General features: G+C 47.6%; 4 protein-coding genes across 4 annotated transcripts; 3 read left to right on the top strand and 1 right to left on the bottom strand.

Annotated features, from left to right (window-relative positions):
* Positions 1 to 129: 129 nt before the first annotated feature.
* On the bottom strand, positions 130 to 1,185 carry E1B28_013882 (uncharacterized protein). Its single transcript, XM_043160679.1, has 2 exons — positions 767 to 1,185; positions 130 to 710 (listed from the first exon to the last, which is right to left on the bottom strand). The coding sequence occupies exons 1-2, from the start codon at positions 1,114 to 1,116 to the stop codon at positions 653 to 655; spliced, it is 408 nt and encodes a 135-aa protein (XP_043001756.1). The 5' UTR covers positions 1,117 to 1,185; the 3' UTR covers positions 130 to 652.
* Positions 1,186 to 17,854: 16,669 nt separating this feature from the next.
* E1B28_013881 (uncharacterized protein) lies at positions 17,855 to 19,252 on the top strand (the record flags this gene model as incomplete). Its single annotated transcript, XM_043160678.1, has 6 exons — positions 17,855 to 17,860; positions 17,910 to 17,989; positions 18,046 to 18,146; positions 18,203 to 18,924; positions 18,986 to 19,146; positions 19,198 to 19,252. The coding sequence occupies 6 exons, from the start codon at positions 17,855 to 17,857 to the stop codon at positions 19,250 to 19,252; spliced, it is 1,125 nt and encodes a 374-aa protein (XP_043001755.1).
* Positions 19,253 to 19,618: 366 nt separating this feature from the next.
* Positions 19,619 to 21,133, top strand: E1B28_013880 (uncharacterized protein; the record flags this gene model as incomplete). The annotated part of the gene is made up of 11 exons (XM_043160677.1): positions 19,619 to 19,703; positions 19,756 to 19,793; positions 19,850 to 19,864; positions 19,916 to 19,944; positions 20,000 to 20,136; positions 20,201 to 20,296; positions 20,350 to 20,441; positions 20,492 to 20,572; positions 20,635 to 20,673; positions 20,727 to 20,865; positions 20,937 to 21,133. 11 exons carry the CDS (start codon positions 19,619 to 19,621, stop codon positions 21,131 to 21,133), a joined length of 948 nt encoding a protein of 315 aa, XP_043001754.1.
* Positions 21,134 to 21,595: 462 nt separating this feature from the next.
* Positions 21,596 to 23,838, top strand: E1B28_013879 (uncharacterized protein; the record flags this gene model as incomplete). The annotated part of the gene is made up of 3 exons (XM_043160676.1): positions 21,596 to 21,656; positions 21,716 to 22,837; positions 22,892 to 23,838. 3 exons carry the CDS (start codon positions 21,596 to 21,598, stop codon positions 23,836 to 23,838), a joined length of 2,130 nt encoding a protein of 709 aa, XP_043001753.1.
* Positions 23,839 to 24,223: the final 385 nt, after the last annotated feature.

Genomic DNA, 24,223 nt, shown 5'->3' with positions numbered 1-24,223 from the left:
GATACTCCTTGAGCCTATAACGGTCAAGACGGACGGTTTCATAGCCGCAGATCGGAAGACCCCAGCTTGAGGAACAGCCCACAGGCTTATCCACGTCTTCTCGAACCACTATTTTTTCCTGTTTTTCAAATCGAATAGCTGTGCATCGACTGTCGCCTGATCTTGAATCGGAAGACGTACTGAGTTTGGATGCAAGACGTCTGGTTGAAAACACGAGGGAGGTGATGTGGGGGATTGGTTAATGAGGTTCTTTCGGGATTCTACCCAGCACGACGGCATCTTCACTCTATTACACACTCTGCATAGTTATTTTCCGACTCGGATCATACTATGTACAGGAATTTCTAGTGGCGTTCACATCCCTGTATTACTGCTTGCTTGAATAGTATACCTGAACCCGCAAACGAGTCCAAACGCAGCCAAGAATAAAGCAAAAAGATACAACGCTAATCGATAACCTATTGAACGACGTTGGTTCGTTCTAAGCATATACTGTAACTGGCACATCCTGTGATTGGGGATCGTGTTCTTGCGGGTCGAGATATACATAGTATCGCCGCGAAAACAAGTTGCGACCGTGAGGTAGTAAATCTTCACATCACATCTGTATTGACAGCATGGGGATATGGATGATATGTAAACCTATAGATGTTCATGTGCGTTGAAGAAGTTGGTCCACAGGCGTACTGAGAGTGACGAGCTGTCCACGACTACAAATTGGAGTTGGAGGTGAAAACGAAAGTAAAGTGCGTGAGACGGCACGTACCGTCCGACCAAAAAGTCACCTAGCAAGCCACGCCACGGAATCCCCCAGCTTGACAGTGAACAGCAATGTGCAGTGACAAGAGTTTCCTCTTGATGGATCGAAGCCTTCTGTACATTCGTCCACGCCAGTTCTTCTGTGATCGAGAAACCAGCAAAGCTCCGGCTTTCTTCTCTATAATTAGACTTGAGATTGAATTTCATGATGTTGTGGTTAGCGTACGTCTCGACAGAGGTAAAAACGGTCACGGACATCCAGCTTCCTCCGGCCGGTCTCACCGTTTCTCCTCCACCGCATTTGCTCTCACAGGCTATTATCTTTCCAATGCCATGCTCGGAATTTAGATGGATCATAGCTCCTCGTGCCAGACCGATACTATCCCACAATAGCCGTGGGCTACTTCTCAAATACCGTCCCCTCCCACATACACCACGAAATTGGGACCAAAATGTCCATGGACTGATCAATACCGTCAGCCATCGTTAGTGCCTCTCAAATTGACGTTACCTGGTATAGACCTGAAATTCAAGTTCAAATCTAATTTGGCCTTTCATTCTGAGAGTGCATGGTCAGTTTGACAGAACTGAGCAGAGTAGTGATGTGCGGGCTCGGGCTTGGCCTGAAGCCCGGGCTTGGGCTCGGCTTGAGAGGGCTTGGGCCTGTAAATTCTCAAGCCCGAGCCCTGAGCCCAAGCTCCGGGCACTAAGCCCACGGCTTGGGCCTGGGCCCAGGCTTACTGTACAAATTTTTAAAAGAAGTATGGCTGTAAAAATATCAAATTTTTAGTACATTCTATGAACCCAGAGCCACCTTCCTTTGTGTCTGTTGAACTTAGTGCCAGAATTTGGCAAAGAAAGCCATTTGGAAGTAATCGGCAACAGTGGGGCCAGCAGCCGGCATATATTTACGGCAAATTTACGGTCATGTGAATTATTTATATTAAATTCAGAGCCGGCCATTAATACTTCGGTGTAATGGACCCATTTTGGTAACCTGCCAGTCCCGAAAAAGATGTACATTGATTACATATTAGAAGCCCGGGCTCAGGCCCAAGGCTTGGGCTTTCCAAACTGCAAGCCCGAGCCTTGAGCCCTTCAAAGCCTTATCCCGGGCTCAGCTCGGCTTGCAAAGCCCAGGGCTCGGCTCGGGCCGGCCTAGGGCCTGAGCCCGAGCCCGCACAACACTAGAGCAGAGGAGTCCAGTGTGTTGATGTCAGACCAGCCATCGCCAGATGGGCTGAGATGATGAGATGTCGTATTATCATCAGATACCCGCCGGCCGCCAGTCTGGGTTAGCTTGGACTACTTGTTTTGGAAATTAATATAATATCTGATATAATCATTGCAGTTCTCGCTCGTGTCTGATTCCAATAAAAGATTTATTATATTATTATATTATATTAAGAGCAGTACAAATATATACACATAAGGAATAATGAACAATCGAGAAATATGATCAGAGCCGGCATGCAACTATAGTTGTCACTACTACAGCTGAGATCTTTGCCCTACAGTAAGTGTCAGTCTGTCAGTCAGTCAGTTAAGAAAAAAGAGTTAAGTCATACTAACATAAGAGGAAGAGCGGTGTGGCTAGTGTTCTCATCGGCGCGTTCGGCGTGGTTCGGCGCGGTTCGTACCGGTTTGGGTTCCGGCGGGTCGCCGGAACCATTGAGGGATGCAGTTCGGGCCGGAGAACCCGACCCAAACCGTTTAAACCATGGGTTCACGAAATTTTTTCTTTTTTTTTACAACAAAAATGGGTAGAATGGGTAGCTAGACTGTTAATATGTTACGTAGTGCAAGAAAACACGTTATACTATGGAATTACAGGCTACGTAGGTAAAGGAAGCTCCCCAAAAGTTTCGCCATACTCCGCCAGTCCAAGAGTCTCAGAAAGCACCGTTCCGGCCGCCAACTCCTCCAACTCAGCTTTTTCGCGTTCAATATCGAGGTGTGCAGTGAAATTAAGCTCCAGCATGACCTGGCCATTCCGTTTGTACGAAAATTTGAGAATTTGAAGTGCCTCCATGATGTTGGGATCAAGGAGGTTCCTGAGGTCCGACTTCGTCAACTTGGCGGACGAAAACACCCGCTCGCATGGAACGGATGTCCCTTGAATTGGGAGATAATCGAGAGCGGTAAGGTAAACTCTCGGAAAACGTGTAGCAGTCATCTGTAAATGAGAATATCAGTCCTTGAACTCGGTTCCTTGGTGTGAACGACTTACCCCCCACTGCTCGAAGATGTCCTCAGAGGTTATGGGCTCAGCAAGGTAGGCATCTACTTCGGCCTCCGCACTGAGAGGACGTCGTGAGCCGGAGTTTTGACCATCCCGTAAGATATCGGTGGCCCAATCGCCTGTTGCACTCCCCATAAATGGATCAGCACTACGCTCGTCGCCAGGAAGATCCTTTTGCTGCCAATGGCTTGTCAGTTGACGACGAATGGTGCAAAATAGGGCTTCCCATACTCTGACCACATCCACAAACGCCCGCTTGATCCTTTGGTAGTGTTGCGGGTATTTAGCCTGTATATATCCCATTTTAATATTGGGGACTACGACTGTATTGGAGAGTAAGTGCTGGCAGGTAAGTCATGCTTTGCGACTCACTCATAGACAAGAAGTACGCCGGAACTTTGATGAGACGATCATAATAATTGTCGAGTTTAGCGATAGCAGCATCGATGGCCTCTGCGACGTTCGGACACTTCACTCTAAGTTCATCTAACCGATCTGTCATTGCGTTGAATGATGATAGAGCCTTGCACAATGTCGGTACCCGCTCAGAAGATAAACGCTGTTGGAAAGCGTGAGGGATTTGAAGGAGTTCGGTCACATCCTCAATCGCTCTCCATTCGGCCTTATGGAGTTGTTGGTTGGCTTTGATCTCGTGGTAGGTGGGATCGTTGAGGAAGCGGTCGATGGCCTGAGTTAAGGAATCAGAAAGATAAAAAGCACATAATGTGGATTGTTACTTGCTGGACGAAGTTGCTTGAGCCTTACTAGCATTAAATGGGAAGAAGACCACCTATTTACTATGTCTTTTAGCAGCTTGAGGTCTTTCCCTATTGTTCTCTGTGCCCAAATCTGCATCCTTGCACGACGGGTCCCGCTAGAACGCAACTGAATCATGGTCAAAGATAGCAATGAGGTATAAATAGGGAACTTACTACTCGGATAAGTTCTCGACAACGAGTGAATAATCCAACATCTGGAACAGCGGGGTCACCGTCCCATGTGTACCTGTTTGCAAGATCTATATTCTCGATGACGTCCATTGCGGCGCTGACGGCAAGGTGGACAATGTGGGCGAAACATCTGTCCGAGGAAAAATGGAGTATTGACAAACAAGACCAGTTCCATACGTACCTGATATGATTCTCTTCAGGATTGAAGTCTACCCCTCTGTCGGCAAGTTGTTCGGAGATTGCATACATCATAGTATCATTATTACTAGCATTGTCGACCGTGATGTAGCCAACCTATGTAAGAGAATGTCATACATGTAACATGTCAAAAAAGAGCGACATACCTTTTCAGCTAGTTCAAGACGATCGATGATCTTCATAAACGCTAAGGCAAGATGGTGCCCTGTATGGCTCTCTGGAAGGCCAAAAAATCCGATCAACTCTGATCGCAATCGAAGCTGTTTCCTGCCGTGATTTCCCTCTTTCTCATCAATCCAGGTAGCGACGACTGCGACGAAGGGGAACAAGGTGATATCCGACCACCCATCCATTGAAAAGGAAACTTTGCCCTTGACGTCCTGGAAGTATGAATGAGAAAAACGTCTGAAAGGCGAGATATACGGAAGACTCGCACCCTTAGCTCCGTTTTTAGATTGTGCATGTGAACGATCCATGCCTCCATCACCATATCCCGCATGGTTGTGGCATGTGGAATGTCATGCGGGTTGAGGGTTTCACGCAGCAACAAAAGGATGTTCCTGAACCTGGGAGAATCAAGAAGACAAAACGGCTGAGAAATGAAGTTCAGTATTCAGATGATTTGAAATGTCGCTAAAGTACCTACCAAATCCTCAGCGATAACGAGCTCCATAAGAGCATCCACAAAAAGGCGGTGCGTGAAATGTTGGCGGTTGAGATTGTCGTCAACTTGCTGTCCTCTCTCGATACGATATGCACGCAGGATATCGGGTACTTTGCCTGTAGAGTGGATGTGGATCCCCATTTGATCGCATGCCTTGATCCACGCGTCGGTGTGTTTCACGATAAGGTGGTTTCGTCTTGTCGCCGTGTTTGTGCCGCGTCCATAGCGGGCCTCTTTTCCAGCAGCACTACCAGAATTCAGTCAGCTTCAGTCTAACGACAAGAATATTTGATACCTACAGGCAGAAACGACAGTAGTCCTCGGAGTTGGGGTCCTTTGGGTTTACCGGAACCATAAAATCGTGGACATCTCTGCACCTGGTCTTGTCATCCTTTGCGAGGCGGCTACCGGCTTTCCGTTTAGGCGTTGGAAGGTCTGCGAGAGTGCCATTCCTGACATGCGCGGGCTGACGCCTGATACGAACGTCGGGAGATCGGACAAAAGTATTTGTGGCGTGCCGTCTCGGAGGTTGGGGATGTCGTCCATCCCGAGTTAGACTGTCTTCCTCTACATCAATCGACTCATCTTCATCACCTGGATCAGCATAAGAACTGCCACCGAAGGTGACGGTACGCGCTGGTCGGGGGCTGGGAGTGTGAGGGTTACCCTCCTCCTCGTCGTCGAGCTCGTCCTCTTCCTCGTCGTCATTCACATCAACAAAAGAAGGATCGCCGTCATCGTCTGCCAAAAGATAACGTCAATGATGAATGAAAGCTGGAATAGTTGGAACTTGCCTTTTACGACTTTCCCAACTTCCTTTCCTTTTCCTTTTGACGTCCGGTTGGGATGAGCTTTGACTGGCTTTAGGAACTTAAGAAAACACAGAGTGATAACGTGCTCACTGGATCCAGTAGACCTGTCCCCGGTACGAGACCCCACCGCATGCAATTCACCTGCCATTTCATCGAAAGTGAACTCCCCAGAATCGGAATCTGAATCTGAATAAGAACAGAGGGTTGAAAGCATGAGTTAGCCTGAAATTCAAATACTCAAAAGTAAAACGCACCATCAGCAAACTGAGCCGCCTTCTTTTTGCGTCCTAGAGGTGCATCAACTCCCATCACCGTCACTGGGAGACGGTTGCGGTTTGGAGTGTGGGTTCTAGCAGAGCGACGGAGATTAGGTTCTGGGGTGGCCGGGACCTCGTCTGTGAGAGAAGATCTGAGCGTTGCTATAAACTATACGAGGGGCGATACACACTTTGGAGACCAAAAAATTCTAAAGTTTTGTCAGGGGTAGTCTGACGACCATCTGAAATAGCTGAATCTAGTACGACATTTGGTCAGACGAAGAGAAACCAAGCCAAAGCGCAAACTATACGTATAGAAACGACAGAGGGCGATACCCTCCGTGCAACGGGAGCATGGACAACGTGTTCTTGAACCTGTTCTATGAAAACAAAGATTTTGAATAAGTAACAGTAACGGAGCAAACATAAACGATTGAACTTACGATCCACCGAGATGTCCTCATAGGGACGCGGCTTAGAAGCAGCTACGACATCGTGAGTGAGGGTACGACTTTTTTCACGTGCTTTAGGACGTGGAACCAACGGTCCTATAGGTTCTATGAATTTGTGAGAAGAAGAAAGAACATAAATGAGCCAGAACAAACCAGTGGAAGAGTCGGGGGCAGCAGCAGCCCTACGCCCGCATTTGGTAGGCACTTGTTGTACATCTGACACGAGGTCAGTAACGACGAAGAAATATGAATGACAGGCAGAATGGTACCTTCAGTTGCTCCAGAAGTCGTTGCATTGGGGTGACCTGCGTGAAGTGGGTAAGAAAATCGATGGGAACGAACAAGAGATAACACGTACCACTAGCTTTTTTCCCTTTCTTCTTGGGGGGCATGGTCGCTTGGTAGCGGAATTACGACTGGCAGAGGGCTTTTAACGATCCGAGTTGTGACCAGTGACCATCGCATCATGCCTTGACTGCATGGAGAATACTGAGGTCAGAGAAACCCAATGTACGGCAATTAGTTCTTGAGGATTCGCGTAAAGGCGGAGTACACTCACATATGAGAATAAAAACAGACAATTTGACTCGATTTCAGGGGGTTGTAGTAGATGTTATCTCCGAATATCAACAACTTATGTCCCTCATGCCCTTCGCTTGAATCCTCGCCATTGTCAATATGGCCTCCAGACCAAATCGTGCAGCTTGTGGCCTTCGCTTGAGTCCACGGCATTGTGAATGAGGCTGCTCTTGACCAAATCGTGCAGCTTGTGCCTTCGCTTGAGTCCACGGCATTGTGAATGAGGCTGCTCTTGACCAAATCGTACAGCTTGTGCCTTCGCTTGAGTCCATGGCATTGTGAATGAGGCTGCTCTTGACCAAATCGTGCAGCTTGTGCCTTCGCTTGAGTCCACGGCATTGTGAATGAGGCTGCTCTTGACCAAATCGTACGGCTTGTGCCTTCGCTTGAGTCCACGGCATTGTGAATGAGGCTGCTCCTGACCAAATCGTGCATCTGCCAAAATTAAGCGAAATTATCAACACGTTATAATATGTGTTTAAGCTGGCTATGCATACCTTATTATACCGATAGACAATTTTTCCGGGGTTGTGAAGGCATACTCGTTATGGATGCCTATTTGAGGATCTGGTAGGTGGCCGTCCAGGTTCAATTCAGGGTAAGCTTCACTATCAACATAGTCTTACCGTTGATTTATATGGATAGGATGCAGGGTTGTACGCCTAAAGGTTACACTCTGTTCACAAGTACGTATCCAGTATCCTAGTCAGACCATGACGAACTGGCAGAAGCGGGGCGATTTGGAAAGGATAAGGGCAATACACCTGATTTCCTGTGTATTACGGACATCTAATGCGGCGTAATCAGTAAGATGAATGCGAGCTAGAGAATCCCGACGCATACCTTGGGCTCGGAATCGAGCGGGATGAATGATGAACGCACAAGCTGCTTTTCCTCTTGCTCGTCACCTCCCACCCACCCTTTTCGATCGTTATCTACCTCTGTAAACGACTCTCCTGGACACCAGCATGGCCTAGTTACCCCTCAATGCGAGTTAGGTAGCGGATATCAGGGCGGCGATGCGACGATCCCTGACAGCGATCAACGGGCATTATCAAGGCTTTCAGAGCGCTTCCTTGGATATATGGCGCAAGCCATCCTAGGAAGACCTCATTAAGCCTTGAATGCACGAGTTCGCGGCGGAGGTAGGAGAGGAATTGGGGCAATGTGATTGGTACAAATCTGTACGCTCCAGTGGGTAATGGTGAATGTCGGAAAGTCGATGAACAGTTCGCTGACATTGGAAGGGTGTCAATATTCCTCCAAGTCGAGACCTAGAAAGCAGATGAAAGATGGTCAGTAACAGTACCAAGCGACGTGAGATATGCTAGGACTTTTCAAAGAAAAAGACGACTTCGACGTCTATTTTGGATCTCTCCTCACTCAGTTATGTTCATACTGTTTCATACTTTAATTATTTCGATTCTAGACTAGCTACTATACTGTAAAACAACGGAATGGCAGACTTACCGTTCACGATGATGGTGGTTCTAGGAAGATGGTGGCATGAATTGTTTCCCACGCGAGTCATCGTAGTTGTTGTTCCGCATTGGGCAGTTTCGTCGCAGTCCCACGATGTGCTGACCGGGAATTCGGGAGAATAAATTCCCGGTCAGCACATCGTGGGACTGCGACGAAACTGCCCAATGCGGAACAACAACTACGATGACTCGCGTGGGAAACAATTCATGCCACCATCTTCCTAGAACCACCATCATCAACGAACGCGTTGGGTGGATTATGGTACGTAGGGGTCCGTTTCTCATAGTACGTAGAGTAGATAGTTAAAATACACGAACTATTTCATTATGAGTGCGAGAGAAATGAAGCGGGAGCAAAAAAAGCCCCATCTTACTTCGTTAACAACAAAAAACCCTAATGATAGTGCTGACGGTCGATTTTATAGGCTCAGCTCACGCAGTTCAGGTTCAGTCGTCCATAGAGGTTCTGAATTAACATGGTATGTGATTTTTACTCTAGGGAATGGTTGGCTGGCTGAGTTTTATAGGCTTCAGATGCTCACTCGTTTCTCGATCTCGAAGCTGAACACGATAGTAGCGACTCCCAGGAGTTCGAGGACGATTTAGACTTCGATGGTAAGTATTGTTACATTGCGTTTCAGTATCTTATTGCTAACTGACGTACTGTAGGTTTTCTCGATGATCAGGATCACGACGAAACCGAACCTCAGCCTGCACGCATACCCAACCCAGAGGAGCCAGAAGGACCGTCATTTATAGACTATCTAGAAGCTCGTTACATCAACAGAACTCTATCATTACCAAGTATCGAAGAGACCGACAATTTGAACCAAGGGCGGCTAAGTGTAGCTGGATGGCAGAAAGGAAGATTGAGTGGGAAGGAGTGGTTGAAAGACAACGCAAAAGAGAAAAGGACTGCCCCTCGTGAGGCTGCTGTCGGTGAATGGGTCCAGATCCGGTCTGGAAGCTACAAGGGCGACGTAGGATTGGTTTCAGAAACGCGAGGCCCAAGGTCCCTCGTTCTGCTTGTTCCACGGCTGGACACCAATTACGCGGCAGAAGGATCTTCTCGAAAGCGCAAGAGACTTGCTACACGGCCTCTACCTCAGCTTTTTGACCCTCGTAGCTTCCCAGAATCCATATTGGTCGATGCCGAGGCTTCTAAGTACAAGCATCTTCGAAAAACCTTCGTTCATGGGCTCCTCGTTTCCTCTTACTCCAATTCCACCCTCGTACCCACGACAACTATTCCTCCTCGACTCGAAGCACATTTCAATCGAACAAAACATCCTCTTGTTAATGAGTATCCCATGCCTTATCCGGCAGACTGGGTTCTCGCTGCTGGCGACAAGATCCTTCCGTCCAAACCCTCCTTGAGTACGATCCCTGGGTCATTCAAGTACTTAAATGCACGTCTAGACCCGAAGCAGCCCCAGACTTGTACGGTTGCCTTTGAAGATGGCGATTACGCCCTTCCTGTTCGCCAGGTTCGCAAAGTTGTCGATCCTGGAGATTTTGTTCGAGTTATGGGCGGTATTCAGAAAGGGAAGGAAGGACTCGTCATCACATCCAGAAACGGTATACTGGAGGTGGCTCAAGACGACGCTGATCGAAGCCTTGTGAGTTTCATTTTATTTCATCTCAAGCTACAATACTGATTATCGTCTAGTTCAAAGTCTATCTCAACTCGACCGAGACAATTGTGTCCACGAACACCGCAACACCTTGGGTGGGGGCAACTGTGGCCGTGCAACGGGGTCCTTACACGTTTAGACAGTGCATCGTCAAGGATGTCGTACGGCAGGAACGGCGGGAGGGTAGACGCTTAATGCTGAGCGTTTACGTGCTTAAGCTACAATGTCACGCCCTTCTCGACCATGACAATGTTGTGGAAAGTAGTAGTGGAATGAGGCTCGTTGACTGGCGACCTCTAACTAAGGTTCAAGAGCGAATTTACGGTGTTGGACCCTCGATGTCAGTTGGGAAGGAACCTTGGATAGGCACGAAAGTACGGGTCATCCGCTCTCACTTCAAGGGTGTGACCGGTACAGTTCAGGAAGTCACTCTGGACCGGTCTCCTATGCCCAAGTCCGGTTTACTTTTGAAAGTAGAGCTGGATCTGTTCCAGGCGCATCGAAGTCAACCTGTCCATGTACTCGACTACAGCTACGTTGTGGAACTCAATTCGCAAAAGTTCCTCAATGTCTGGCGTCCGCTTGGTCGCGGCCACGAATTCTGGCTCCCTCGCGAAGGTCTACGGAACCCGGTCGATACCCTCAAGGCCATCGATGCGAGCTATGTCCCGTCGAACTCTTTGGTTCCTGGTACTCCCCTTCCATCACGCGATGAGATGATTGAGATGCTAGCGACCGGAGAAGATGCATGGAATCCACAGTCACCCACATGGAATCCAGCACCACGTTCACCCACGCCTCAACCTGCAGGAGAGGCTCCACCTTGGGATCTAGAGTGGGATGCATCTACTTTCTCTGCTACCAACAAGAATCCTTATGTGGCAGCTATTCTTGCCCGACTCAATGCTGCAGGAGAAGACACGTCTGAAAGTGCACCAGCAAACTTGGCAGAGGAAGCGGCAGCAGCTCCTACTTGTCCTACACCTCCACCTCCACCTCCACCACCCTCATACTGGTTCTCCCAAGCGGGCCTGGTGAATATCGAGTTTCAAATCGGTCTCAAGAGCACTGGAAAAGACGAGTGGGTCACCCTCGTTCAGCCTGTCTCTGTCGACGACAAGCCCGCTGTCCGCTTTTTGAGAGACGGCACTCTCGTCCGTCAAATCGATGACATCAGGATGCCCCATGACGCTATCAAGCCTAGCACTGAGAAAAGCTTAATGGTGGTGGTTGGTGGTGCCTCTGAAAACATCGGGAAGCTCGTGCGACGCTTGGGCAACTTTTATTTGGGAGAGAAGACCGAAGACAAGCACCGAATCATTGTTGGAGTCATCAAGAAGAACACCATGCGCGACGAACAACTGTCTGAAGAACGCCTGGAATTGGATCCTAGGAGCGATTTAGTAAGGGTGAAGGAGACGGATAAAGAAAGGGCGAGGTTCAGCAAGGATATCAAGGCAGTTCGTGACGTTATTTTGGTTAGCAATGGACATAGGGCTGAGATACGCCCCGTTTCTTGATTTCTTCCCGTTTCACATCTGTTTTGGACTGTAGATAGACACTTCTTGTAGCCATAGGTTCCATTCCTTGCTGGTGGCATCAAGTTCTCTGATCTGACGTTCGCCTCGAGTTCCGTGCAATGGCTTTCTCAAAAGGAACCGGCCTGATGATGTTTAGGTGTATTGCAAATGAACTCATCGTTCTGGCGATCAACGTTGCTGTTCTTCTACCTGCTGTATATTATCGATCGACATCGGCCATTTCTACAAGCCCCGTGGCTTTCCCCCTCTATCTCTCCCCTTTCTATTTATCCAAAAATGACCCTTTTGACATGCGTTTTGTGGATAGGACTTGGCCCATTCATCCCTGCAAACCTTTGGTACCCCAGCGAAAAGGCAGTTACCGTCCGAAAACACCTTGAAGCTAACCTCAAGGACAAGGATTCCAAGTTTCGTCTTATCTTGATTTAGACAGTTCGCTAACCATTGCCATTTCAGATCAAAGGCTATATAAGCGACAGTTGGAACCTCGGTAATTCCTGACGTTACAGGACATGCTCGAAAGCTCCGGGTTTCTCTGGAAGACTTGAACCGACTCCAATCTGAACGAGAAGATATTGTGGGACGAGCGAAAAAGCTCGCGGAAGTAGACGATATTCGGCAACATATCCTGAAAGCCGCTTCAGGTTCTAGGCGAAGTCCAACCAGCGATGTTTGAGGATGTCTTTGACAAGGAGCTAGCCAAGTACGACAAGTTCATTAAACTGATGAACGATCTACAGCCACGGCAAGGACAGCTACTCAACTCGATTAGAGTAAGTGGAATAGCTTTTGCTCTGACTGTGAACCGGGTCTTAAGTCATTGTAGGCAGAACACAAGCTGTTCATCCAATCACGGAAGGATGACACGACCGTCGAAGAGAGAGAAAGGGCTCACATAATGATGGAGGTACTTGGAAGCCTCTTAAACCGCCTTTTGTGGATGTATTTGGGCAGGAATATGGATGTCAGGATGTGGTAAGTCCTTTCCTGTTTCCTCCTCATTCGTTGCATTCATCGTTTCTGATTCATCCTTGTCTTGGATTGTAGAGCTGTAATCTTCATGTCCATGGGTACACCGACCGTCCGTCGAGATGCACGAGCAACGTTCAGCTCCCCATCGATCGTCGGAATCATCATGGCTGTCGGAAATGTCGGCCAATCTCTCCTCCCATACAACAGAATGCGACACCTTCCTCTCCCGAGATGGCGGTTTCACATCGCACGAAGTCCACAAAGATGCGCATCTCTGGGAGTTTGGCGATTCCGGCGGGATACTCATCGTGGTTAACGATGAAGAACCTAAGGATTTCGTCGCGTATTCCATCGATCAGGGAATGAGTTGGAAGGAATACAAATTTGTAGGTGAGGGGGAGAGGAAGGTCCGGGTGAGGTATCTCGTTACGGTGCCTGCGGATAATAGTAGGAAGTTTATCTTGTTTGGAGAGCGTGCTGGTGGGGAGGGATCTGTAGCGATTCCGATTGATTTCTCGTCATTGATGAGTAGATAGTGTGAGTTTTCCCCCGGAAGAATTTGACAACAGCTGATCTTTGTTGCGGCTTTCAGGTGTCTTGGACCCAGACGATCTCAATCACGATCCCTTTGAACTGTGGAGTCCTAGTGAAGGGAGGAATGAAAGATGTGTCTTTGGGCGATAGGTGAGCGTTCTTGTTGCATTCTTTTCGTTTGCTACGGTGGAGTATTGACATTTCCATATAGAAGCTCTACCATCACCGTCTGCCAGATGCAATGTGCTACGTCGGTGATGGACTGGAGAATGAAGAAAGAGTCAAGATTGTCGATAACTGCCCTTGCGTTGAGAGCGACTTTGAATGGTCCGGTTCTCACAGGTTTTCACGTCGGCGAGATGCGTTAGAGTCCTGTCGCTAAGAACTCGTATCATTTCTCCCGGTCATTTTACAATGGGTACAAGAAAATAGCTAGCTCAAGGTTCGCTTTTCGTCATACATCCCTATATTCTTCAATGAACCCTTTCATTTCGTTCACAACCTGATCGATAGACATAGCCGGAAGGTCGTATCGTTCTCGATGTCGCAAACCGCCTTCGAAGTCGTTAATGGATATCAAAACAGCAAAAAAAAAGCGAACGGACTCACAATCGCAAGGTACTGTCGACACTTGATATCCGGCGATCTTGAGCTTAGAATGCAGTATCGATTCTGGACGCTAGTTAGCAGAAAGCATGGACATGGGATCGAGAGCCAACCCGTTCGATGGCACCAACGGAGCTTCGTCTTGTAAACCTCTACCAGCTCACTTTCATCCAAATGGCAGTTTTGTCGATGCTCCGCAAGTCTTCGCTCCGGATTGTTTGTCCTGCCTAACTTCACGAATTCCTCTTTGCCTACAAGAAGATAAACCCATCCCTCCCCATCACTGTCCGAAATTCTTCGACGAATCTTCGCCTCGAACGCTGTTTGCAGCTTGGTGTCCATGAATGACGATACGAGAATGCTTGGTCTGGGTAGAATACGGTAGGTTGAACAACGCCAATCGTCCATTTTGGGACGGTAGAGTAAACTTCCACATACGCCTACAAATATCCGTGCTCGACAATTCCAAAGACGGTTTCCAGTCCTGTATTTAATTCTCCTGCTCTTTCGCATAGTCGTACATCGCATTCGCACTCCCGTATACCCACCCCGACGTACATCGATAGATGAAAGTGATCCGATTGTTTATTCGCAGGAGAACGACTACAGACTACCTACTCCATACTGTATCTAATAAAACAGACCTCCTGTGGTACCAATGAAGATTTCCGAGATGTAGTACGCCTACTGTACCAAAAAAAGCTATAAAAAAAATCTCAGACCCAGTGGGTCGGGCATTTCAAAAAGCCGTTTTGCCGCGCCGAAACCGTTTTGTATTCGGTTTCTCGGCAAAACGGATTGCCGAACTATTTCGGCATCTCGGTTCGTGTTTCGGTTTCAAACCGGTTTCGAACCGAACTGATGGGAACACTAATCTGTAGTTCCTCTCCGTGACAGAAGTTGTGCGAGAGTCCCTGGTAGAAACCAGGGACGTTTTCAAGCTACTTCCCCACCGCTTCTTCACCCAGATTTCGACTCGTGCTCGAGTTATCGGTGCGACCTCAGCAGCAGCTGTGTGTTCCTTCCTTGGCAGTAGTCGAGGATTTCCTTCCTTTCGAAACCTCCTCGATGGATTGTCCCTGCTCTCTGAGGCTAAATCAATCTCGAATCTATCCCATCGCTCCATCAGTATCCCATGTTCCCCAATATTCGTGGCCCGCAACACATACTCTTCGCCGTAGCACAAATACAGGCCTGGAGCAATGTCTTCGCTCAGTAAACGAGGGGTTATCATTTGGTGAGTTTTAACCATCGGTAGCGTCTGAACTTTTTCAAACGAGCGTATACAGGCGTATCAATCCCATCTTCCCAACTACTGTCGTATTTTCGCCACGAGTTCGTGCGTGCAAGGCTTAACGGAGCCTTCCTAGGATGGCTTGCGCCATATATCCAAGGAAGTGTTCTGGAAACCTTGTCCGCCGTTGCTCGCTGTCAACGATTGTCGTCACCATATCTCACCTGTTTCCAGTACTGAGACCATGTGAACATCGAGGCCGAACAGAGTCTTTTTAGGATGGCTTGCGCCATATATCCAACGGAGTACTCTGCAAATCCTCATGTTTCCTACACGTTATCTCAGGTGGATTGAAGTCGCTATCTATCTGGAGATCAGAAGTCATACCGCGTATCCCTATATGGCAATGTGTGACAACACGTGTGCCTCAGAATTACCCTCCTTTCCAATGAAAGGATTGCGATGAAAGGGAGTGGCACAATGAACAATCTATTTAACCCTCACTCGATCGGATTTGTAATTCCTTTCAACCTTTCCCCTCTTTTACTACATCTCTCTTCTCGTGCCCCTCGATTCCGTCTTGCTATGCCATCTGCACTTGTGAAATCCAAGAGACAAAGACTCTCACCATCCGAAGACCTCATGGGGGTTGATCCATCTCGTCCACCATCATTACTTTTTCTTGATGGACGCGTCCCTCTCGAAATCATTGTCCTAGTCAGTTTGAAAAGTTGCTCTAATCGACGCATTCACTCAACTTGGCCCTTTAGATCCTCAAGAAGCTCGGGCTCAGAGGTCTTTTGGCGATGGCGAACGTGAACAATGTTTTCCGCCAGATTCTTGGTTGTTCCGACACTAATGGGCGAAGTATACCACTCAAGAGTTAACCTAATATCAGAGCTACGGGAGTAGCACCAACACCAAATCAACCCAAAAACTAGTAAACCTCCGTGTAAAGTCTATCAATAACTCTACACACCAGGAAAGATTGCAAGGGTGGACTGCTTGGCAAAGGTTACGCACAAGATCACAGTCTCAATATCGTAGGAACGTTTTATGAAATCAATGTGTAACTGCAAGTGTAAAACACCACAGCTACGGGGACTCTAGGGTTGTAGGGGCTCTGTTTATTGTCCAGTGGACTAAGTGGGACTATGAATTTCGTCTACGGTAAGACTAATTCGAATGATTGGAGACTATTGCCCTCGACGGACACGAAAACTAAGTCCTCGGCGGACACGAACGCTAAGACCCTCGACGGATCACGAAACAGTAATCAAGACCTCGGCGGCCTACGGACGGACAGTTCTCTAGTTTTTGACCTCGACGGTCTCGTATAGTTCAAATCAAATCTTATCGTTTCACTGCACAAAGACAGGGCAAATCTCTCTATTGGTGTCAAGAGCAGTTACTCACGGGCAACCCACTCAGGACTTTCCTACGCACGGGTAGTACTTTTTTATCTACGGATACATGAGCTGCTTTTATACTACTTCTACGCTAGCTTTGTAATCCTATCTCTACTTGTTTTATCTCTAAAAATAATGCACCGTAGCTACGAATCCATGCGGAGTCTTATCGCTAGGGACTGCTACATGTGCAGAATCTTGTCTACGGAGCTTTTCCGTATTCGAATCATATGTTTTGGACCAATCTGGACCGTTCTTCATTCTTGTTTCAGCATGTAGAATGGACCTACATAGGCGTACCATATGGTATTTCCTGCCTACGGACCTTATCCTGTATTTCGACGTTATCAAATCATATGGACTTTGTGTGTCCAAGTAGTTCCAGCATATGGATCCAGAGTTCCGAATCGCCATAGCACATGAACAGTGTGGACTCCAAGATCCGTTGTTCATTCCTGCCTGGTTCCTGGGTACTCTATCTGTGATCTGGGATCTGTATCATGTCTTTTTGTCTTTTCCTCAGATCGGGACTCGATCTACGGTCATATCAAATTTCTCCTAGTCTGTGTGGTCCAATGTCCGATTTCTTGTCAACTAAATCCCCCGTAGAAGTAGGTACTCCTAGTATGAAGGTCTTTTGACTTTGTTAAGTTCTGCTACGAACGGTTCTGTGAAGACTACAAGTCTTCTAATAGTACAATCCCTTGATATGCCAGTGCATAGTAGAATGTAGAGAGTAGAACTCGGTGAATTACCGCTTAAGTCCTCTGCTCATAGTGTTCTACAGGTTTCGAACGGTCATACAGTTTTCTGACACGATCTACGGCTCTCTCTAACTGGTCTAGCTGCGCCGACGGCACATCCTACTAGCGGCACTAGCTTTAACTAGCAATTCGGGCTCACTCTAGTTCTTAATACGATAAATATCGCTCCGTAGCACTGTTTTAAAGTGCAAAAAGAACCTTGTAGCATAGTCAACTAAGTCGCATTAACGCGCTCTGGGAAAAAGCTCTTACAGATATGGGCTGTCCGACACCACCACTTTCGGTGAACGGTCTTCAGTTGGCTTTCTTTCTTTTTCGAATGGAGCACTCTCTGTGCCAGGCAAGTTATTCATTGTTGTCGTCACTCTTCTTCGTCCCCACGAACCTTATCCTTTGGTATATTAGGGCTGCAAGAGATGGCAAGGGGTCCAACTCGATCCGGTCTACCTAGCACTTAAGTGGCTCTGTCGTGCTTGTTCTCGATCTATGTAAGGCAACTATTTTTCAGTGACTGCGTTGTCATTTATACATTACTAGGCTTTGCACTCCACAACACCTTGGGGTCGAGCTCCCCACAGAGCTCTACGATGTAATACCCTTCATCAGTACGCGATCCCAAGACGGATTTTAGTCATAAGCCACTAATCAACGCTTTCTAGTGGATGGTGCTGAAAAGAGGTATTTGAGGAGCTTTGCAGAAGGATTGACCAGTCGCCTTCAAAACGGAGAAACACTGCAGAGTATCAGAAGCACCTGCACAGAACTTATGGCAGTGCGTCGTTTTTGTACTGCGTGGCAACATTTGGCTGATGCGGAAATAGCTGGCAACTGCAGCCAAGAAATGGATGGACGACAGAGCGGAACGCAAGAAGGCCGAGGACACAGACCGCCGGGTCGCAACGTGAGTTACCTTCACTTTGATTTTTAATTGCCTTGCCCTGATGTTCCTTATCTCAGTATCCAACACAAGCTACTCGCCACAGGGTGTAATCTTCATGATATCGACGCTATCAGTGGCCACCACCTAGTCAAAACATGCGCCCCATTGAAAGAATTAGGTACGTTTTGGAATTCTAACGTCTGGTAGACATTCTCTAATGCTCTTTTTGAGTAGATTGGGCTTACCACGTTCTCCCACAGCTCAAAGTCGTAATCGACGAAGACAGGCGCGCCCGCATGTTTGAAGGTCATTTATTGGACCACGTTATGACCTACCGTGTGACCCTTGTCAAATCTTTCTTCTACAACTTACTATCCTCCGTCGCATCCAAAAGGCGGGATCTTCCCGACCCTCAAACCGTTTGCCTCCTACCCATATGCGCCGACCTTATCATCCTACCTGATAACATACCGGTAACTGAACAAACTTTGATCATCAATCGGGCTGCCATCGTTCGGGACCTCAGAGCTTGGGTACAGGAAGAGCGTCGACGACTCTTCGAGGCCTTCGTCGAAGGACGTCATCGACTTGTCGTAGCCGCTGTTGGGCTCGGATTGCTGAAGGAATTCCTGCCCTTGGTTACGGGGTGGTGCCTCAACAACGCATGCCACGAATTGGCCGTGGCCCAATTCACCTGCCAACAGTGCGGGACACTCTGCCCCAGCGCCAGAGGAGCCATCAGACATCTCAACAACGCCTATTTTTGTAAACCCAGTGCAGACCTAGCGGGGAAAAAGTTCACTTTCACGCCGACGAGCACCGCTATACACCTCTTGATTTTGTGCGGTCTTTCGGTGATGACCACCACTGCCGACCATCTGGACCAATACGATACCTCATTCAAATGCCTCAACTGTTATACAGACTACGTTCATGTTGGGAAGTGGCGGACATGTGTAAGTACAAGTCGGCCTTTTAACACGCACTCCATCTCACATACCATGCACATATCCTTAGATTGATCATCACGACCGTTATCATGGTGCTACCGTTCCCAGATTCGAACCCGTCACGAAATCAGAGGATCGGAATGAAAGTCGTCATTGGGCATGCGCTAGGTGTTCGGTATTCTACTCAGGTACTCGGAGAGAGGTAGTAGAGCTACACGCGAAAGAGCTGTGAGTACTCCGTTCAACTCAATATGATCGTCATACTGACCTATCATGAAGTCACGGTGTGAAACGCCCACGAGTCCCTGGAGACTTGGTTTATATTGAGCAATAATTAGATCTCACGAGTCGCCATTCCGTATTTGCCTGGAAAATAACCCTGATAAAAATCAATTGATCATTCTGTACCTACATTACAAGCTAGTAGACTCTCCATAATTGCACTTTTCGATTCTTGAACCAAATACGTAGATTCCTCTACCAGTTTTTATATCTCCCTTTCGGTCGTATACCGAGCGATCGGAGTATACGGTGAACTGTTGTCACGTGTTGATCTCCAGCGCGTTTAACTAAATTTAACCCCTCCAGATCCTTACCATCTGTGCCGCCGTCTGGTGTCTTCCTAGCTAAATTGACTATCATCCCCAACTAGCGTCGAAACAAAAATCGAACGACATCGAAATACTGACATTGGTTTCGAATGCCAAAGCGTCGTACGACTACGCGAAGTTCGAGGTCCAAGAAGGGTCGTAAGCAGTCAACGCCTGAGCCATTTTATGAGGTCGGTAAGTCGGTAGACCTCCACGGAACTTTACTTCGTCTGATCTCTTGGGCCAGAAACAATCGAGAAAGCCAAGTGGGAAGAGGAGCAATGGGTGAGTTTTAACAGTGCTATGATTTGATCTATGTCTAATCATTCATTTGAATCTAGCTATACTATGTCAAGGTGAGGTTTACCATAAGAATATGTCTCCCCTTTTACTCAATTCCTGTGCAGTGGGCTGGATATGTTGAAACGGAAAATTCGTACGTTGAGATGTGTTGTCATGAAGGCAGAATCTGAAGCGAGTTCAACAAGTAGATGGGAACCCGGCTCCTCGCTGAACAGCTGCAGTTGGATGTTGGGAAAGTTTTGGAGAGATGTGGGTATGGAATATCTCGGTCGAACCATGGAACTATTGGAAGGCATCGAGGTGTTCAGCAGCGACAGCTTTAGAGGTAATGTGTGCTTACTTCGCTTAGCTTAATCCACTGCATTGACATACATATACTGGCGACATAGAAGAGTGCAAGGCGCGACTTGATCAAGGAGAAGAGTTACCTGCCATTTCCGAACCAGATTGCCTATATACAAGGGCTATTGCACTAGATGGACTCAGTGCGTAACGTTCAGTACCTTCATTTTCAGCTTTCCGGTTGACGAATATGCAGGTAGAACGTGTCTTATCCCGGATCCCGGCCTACTCTGGACTGATCCCGAGTGTCTTGGGCTTAAAGGTCTGACGGCTAATGATAAGTATCAGGTTTGTGAATTTATTACCTGCCGTTTCCATGAATCATGACATATCCCAAGATTGTCCGCCACTCGCTGGAGTCTAAAAAGATAGATGCATCCCAAGTTCTCTATCGAAAGGTCCGCCAAGACACCAGAGAAGTAAATCAACAATCAGTGTACGCCCGTCGCCGTTGTCTGAAACGATCCTCTTTTGATCACAGGATTCCGGGTGGCTTGACAACTGGAAAGCTGGCTGCGTGGTAAGATATGCACCTCACATCACCTTCAACTACACTCACCGATTACTTCACAGATTTGTGCCGAGACAGAGAAACCCTTGAGGGGTCTACTAGCCTGTTCATGTCGCTTCAAGGTTTACTGTTTGGAATGCTTGCGCTCTGTTCAAGAATCTCAAGACATCAGCGATGGGATGAAAGAAGGACGCGTTTCATGTAGGTCCATCCATTCAGGTTTCATGTTTCAAAGTTGCGTAGTACGACCATAATGACTTGCTAAAACTTAGGCCCTACTTGTCGAACATCGACTTACATCGTTAGCTCTACCTGGGTGATGCTTACACAGGAGGAAGAAGCAGCCCGAATGGAGAAAAAGGCTGTAGAGAGAGCGGAGAAACGGAAGCTGAACAAGATCAACAAACGGCTGAAGAAACAAAAACTTGGACTTGGGGAAAGTGAGGGTCCTACTATGGCGTCGGCATGAGGATGATGATCTGAATACTCCGAAAATATGCACAGCACTTAACACTCAACCTTTCACTGTCACTTAGTACACTGTATATGCACATACTTTGATACTTCGATTCTTGTAATCTCTGGAGCGACAGAATTCAGATTAGATTAGATCAGATCACATGGGTACACAAACAAACCGCCACAAGTTCGAATCAGTGGCTGTTGATGAGTAGAACGGTAAACCCACTCTATGTCTGAACGTGTGTCGCGTTCACTATAATCTGCCTTTGGGAGACTACACCTACTGTGCGATCGACAAGCGAGCTACGAGTAACTCTAACTCCCCCAAACGTGAGTTCTAGTTTATTATTACTCACATGCCCTTATGTACTCCGTCTAGCATATTTCAGTGTCATTTTGCACTTTGTTTTCCGAACCGAATCCGTAACAGAAGTTGCGGAGCGTCCTTGGCAGAAGCCAGGAACTCAACATGGCATTGGAACTCACAGCAAACGATTTAACCAGAAATTTGCATCCATCTGGAGTCAAGCGTGAGTTAACTCCCTATTTTTCTTTCTCTTAGCAGCCAACTGAAACACGGTATCCTTAGAACGAATCACCTACCGCGACGGTCTCGTAGGGTCTCTGTGTTCTCGAACTCGGGAATTCATCACTTCACCGAATTTTCATACCATTTCTTCACCACCATTTGGGTCCACTCGTGATCTATACCGCAGAAATGACGGGCTTTATGGGGACGACGACCCGATACAATGGCCGCAGTCCATCAACCAACGTAACATCTACCTATCGTGTATTCCGCGTCTTCCAACTGCGGACGATCACCCATACTTCACTGATATGTGTATGTGGACGGACATAGACGAGAGTGGTATGGAATTCACCTATAAAGGGAAGCAGCAGAAAGAGGGAACCTTGGGCACGTACCTGGCAGATCAACTGGATGCCTCGCTTGGGCGCTTGCGCGATAGAACCACGGTATATACTATGCTCAGTGATGAATCGAAGGACCGCAACGTTATCAGGCTGTTGGAAGAGTTCGGGAACACGATTGCATTATGTTTCTCCCGAATCAGATCAGTATCGATGCCCATAAGGGATTTGCGGCGCGGCCTGTCAGAAATTCGAAGAGGATGGTGTTATTCTGTCGCTTTGCTGGATTATACCCAAATATTCCATTCGCGCACAACGCAAATTTACGTGGGTCGAGAAGAAGGAGGGGAACATGTCGAGAACCGAATGGGGGCATTCGTGTGGAACGACTCAGACGCCATGAAGCTGTTCAATGCAAACCTACCAGTCTTCTACATACGGCCATACAATGCGTTCGATCGACAAGTCATTTCATCCGTGGTACCGCTTTCCCCGCCTCAGATTTGCATGGTGACTGCGTCGCCTCCGTACCCAATATTGCTGTCTAGCTGCCAGGCTGGGTCAGACGAGAAGTTTGCGGCAATTCGCTCTGCAGCCATCTCTTGTTTTGATGTGCAAAGTCCGTTTGAAAACATGCATTTGCCTGGGGCCTATGCATCTTCATTTTCCATATCTCAATCTCATAAACAAATTCGTTCACCCGGTGTGTCTGTTCCATCGACATCCAGTCTTACTGGTGTCGTCCGAACCTCCTCTTCTTTTACTCGTGCTGGGCCATACCCCAAAAGCCACAAAGCACCACAACAAGCTAAAAAACATTCTAGAGCCAGAGGCAGCGGTACGTCGTCTATAATTACAGCTTAGTTCTGGTGCTTAAATACACCGTTCACAGACCTACCTACTCAATCTCAACCATCGCGCTTCGAGGACCTGGCAGTACAGAGCCCTCTTTTGCCTCCCCTTTTGCCATCATGTAGAGGTATCAATGCCACTATCAATGTTCGACATTCGGGGATACTCCACGACACAGCACAACCTCCGAAACTGACCACTGTTGTCCCTGACCCTGCTCTCATTTTCAGGTCTCCAGATGAGGAAAAGCGACTGCTATACCTCAAGCAGTGGTGTCATGTCCGTGATGCCTGGCTTTCCTATTGTCGCGAGTCATCTTCTCCAGCAGAGCCAGTTAGTGGTACCGTCTGGAAGAAAATACTCAGCCTTCCTTCAATCGGGCCTTGGAAGACAGAGAAACCTGTGAAATCGAAACAAGACAGCGACCATCAGGCTGCTACTCAGTTGCTCGAAACAGTCTTTACCCGTCACAGGCCTAACTCTTCTATCATCTCCAGCATGAATTCGGTGACAATTTCTACTTCAGAGGCAAAACGACTTGTACGTGAGCTCACCTTCATCAACTTCCGACACCAGCTTCTTTCGCTCGACGCAGTAGCGGACCAGACTGCTCCAGAACCAAATGCCTCTATTACTGCTGCGGAATTGAAGGTACTGGTTGCCAACCATCGCCGTAATCGAAAGGGAGTTGTGAATGCAATTTTCGGTAACGGAGGAGACGTGTTTACCTGGAGTGATGTAACTCTAAGGACTGGGTTTGTGGCTGATTCTTGGGCCCATAGAGTGGGTGCTTTGCGAAGCTTTTGGAGGTTGATGAGTGACTGGCCTGTTGATAAGTCTGGAATTTGGAATCGTGGACTAGATCCCAATCTGCCGCATCTTGTGGGACCGGGAAAAGAGTGGGAGACTCTACTATTTCAAACTTACGCACAGACATATTTCAATTTCTTAGGACATCCTCCCATTTTACCAAGAGTTTTTGGGTGACAGGTGTATCTAACTCAAAGTATGGAACGTGTATTTGAATACAATGAATATTCTCCAGCCGCGCTGGAATTTGTAAACACAGAGGTTAGCACTTCAACCTCCGTTCATACTTAGATTTGAGAAGGTTCAGCTTGTATTAAACAAGTTCGCTGCCGTCAGGCTCACCGTCAATGAGAACCGACGAGTTGATGTTACGACTGTGTGGCTCCGTGGACTTCAAGCTTATTCCGAGACCGTACCGCTATCTGCCGATCCGGTGATGCCGGGAATATTCCAACTCAGATAGCTGTGACATCTAGCCAACTTTCTCCTACGATGTATACCCTCTCCTCGACAGCAGTCGTGCGAGGATCCTTGGTAGAAACCAAAGGATCATTAACCGAAT

The sequence above is a fragment of the Marasmius oreades genome (genome assembly GCF_018924745.1).
Source record: "Marasmius oreades isolate 03SP1 unplaced genomic scaffold unpl_scf_5, whole genome shotgun sequence".
Classification (NCBI taxonomy): Eukaryota; Fungi; Basidiomycota; class Agaricomycetes; order Agaricales; family Marasmiaceae; genus Marasmius; species Marasmius oreades.
The sequence above is the reverse complement of the archived record's forward strand: the minus strand, read 5'-3'. Positions and strand labels throughout refer to the sequence as shown.

What these genes read in the sequence shown, in the direction of transcription:
- E1B28_013882 (XM_043160679.1), bottom strand. Translation starts at nt 1,116, where the DNA reads ATGATCCATCTAAATTCCGAGCATGGCATTGGAAAGATAATAGCCTGT. An exon ending in GGTGACTTTTTGGTCGGACG is followed by an intron (nt 711 to 766) that starts GTACGTGCCGTC and finishes TCCAATTTGTAG; the next exon opens with TCGTGGACAGCTCGTCACTC.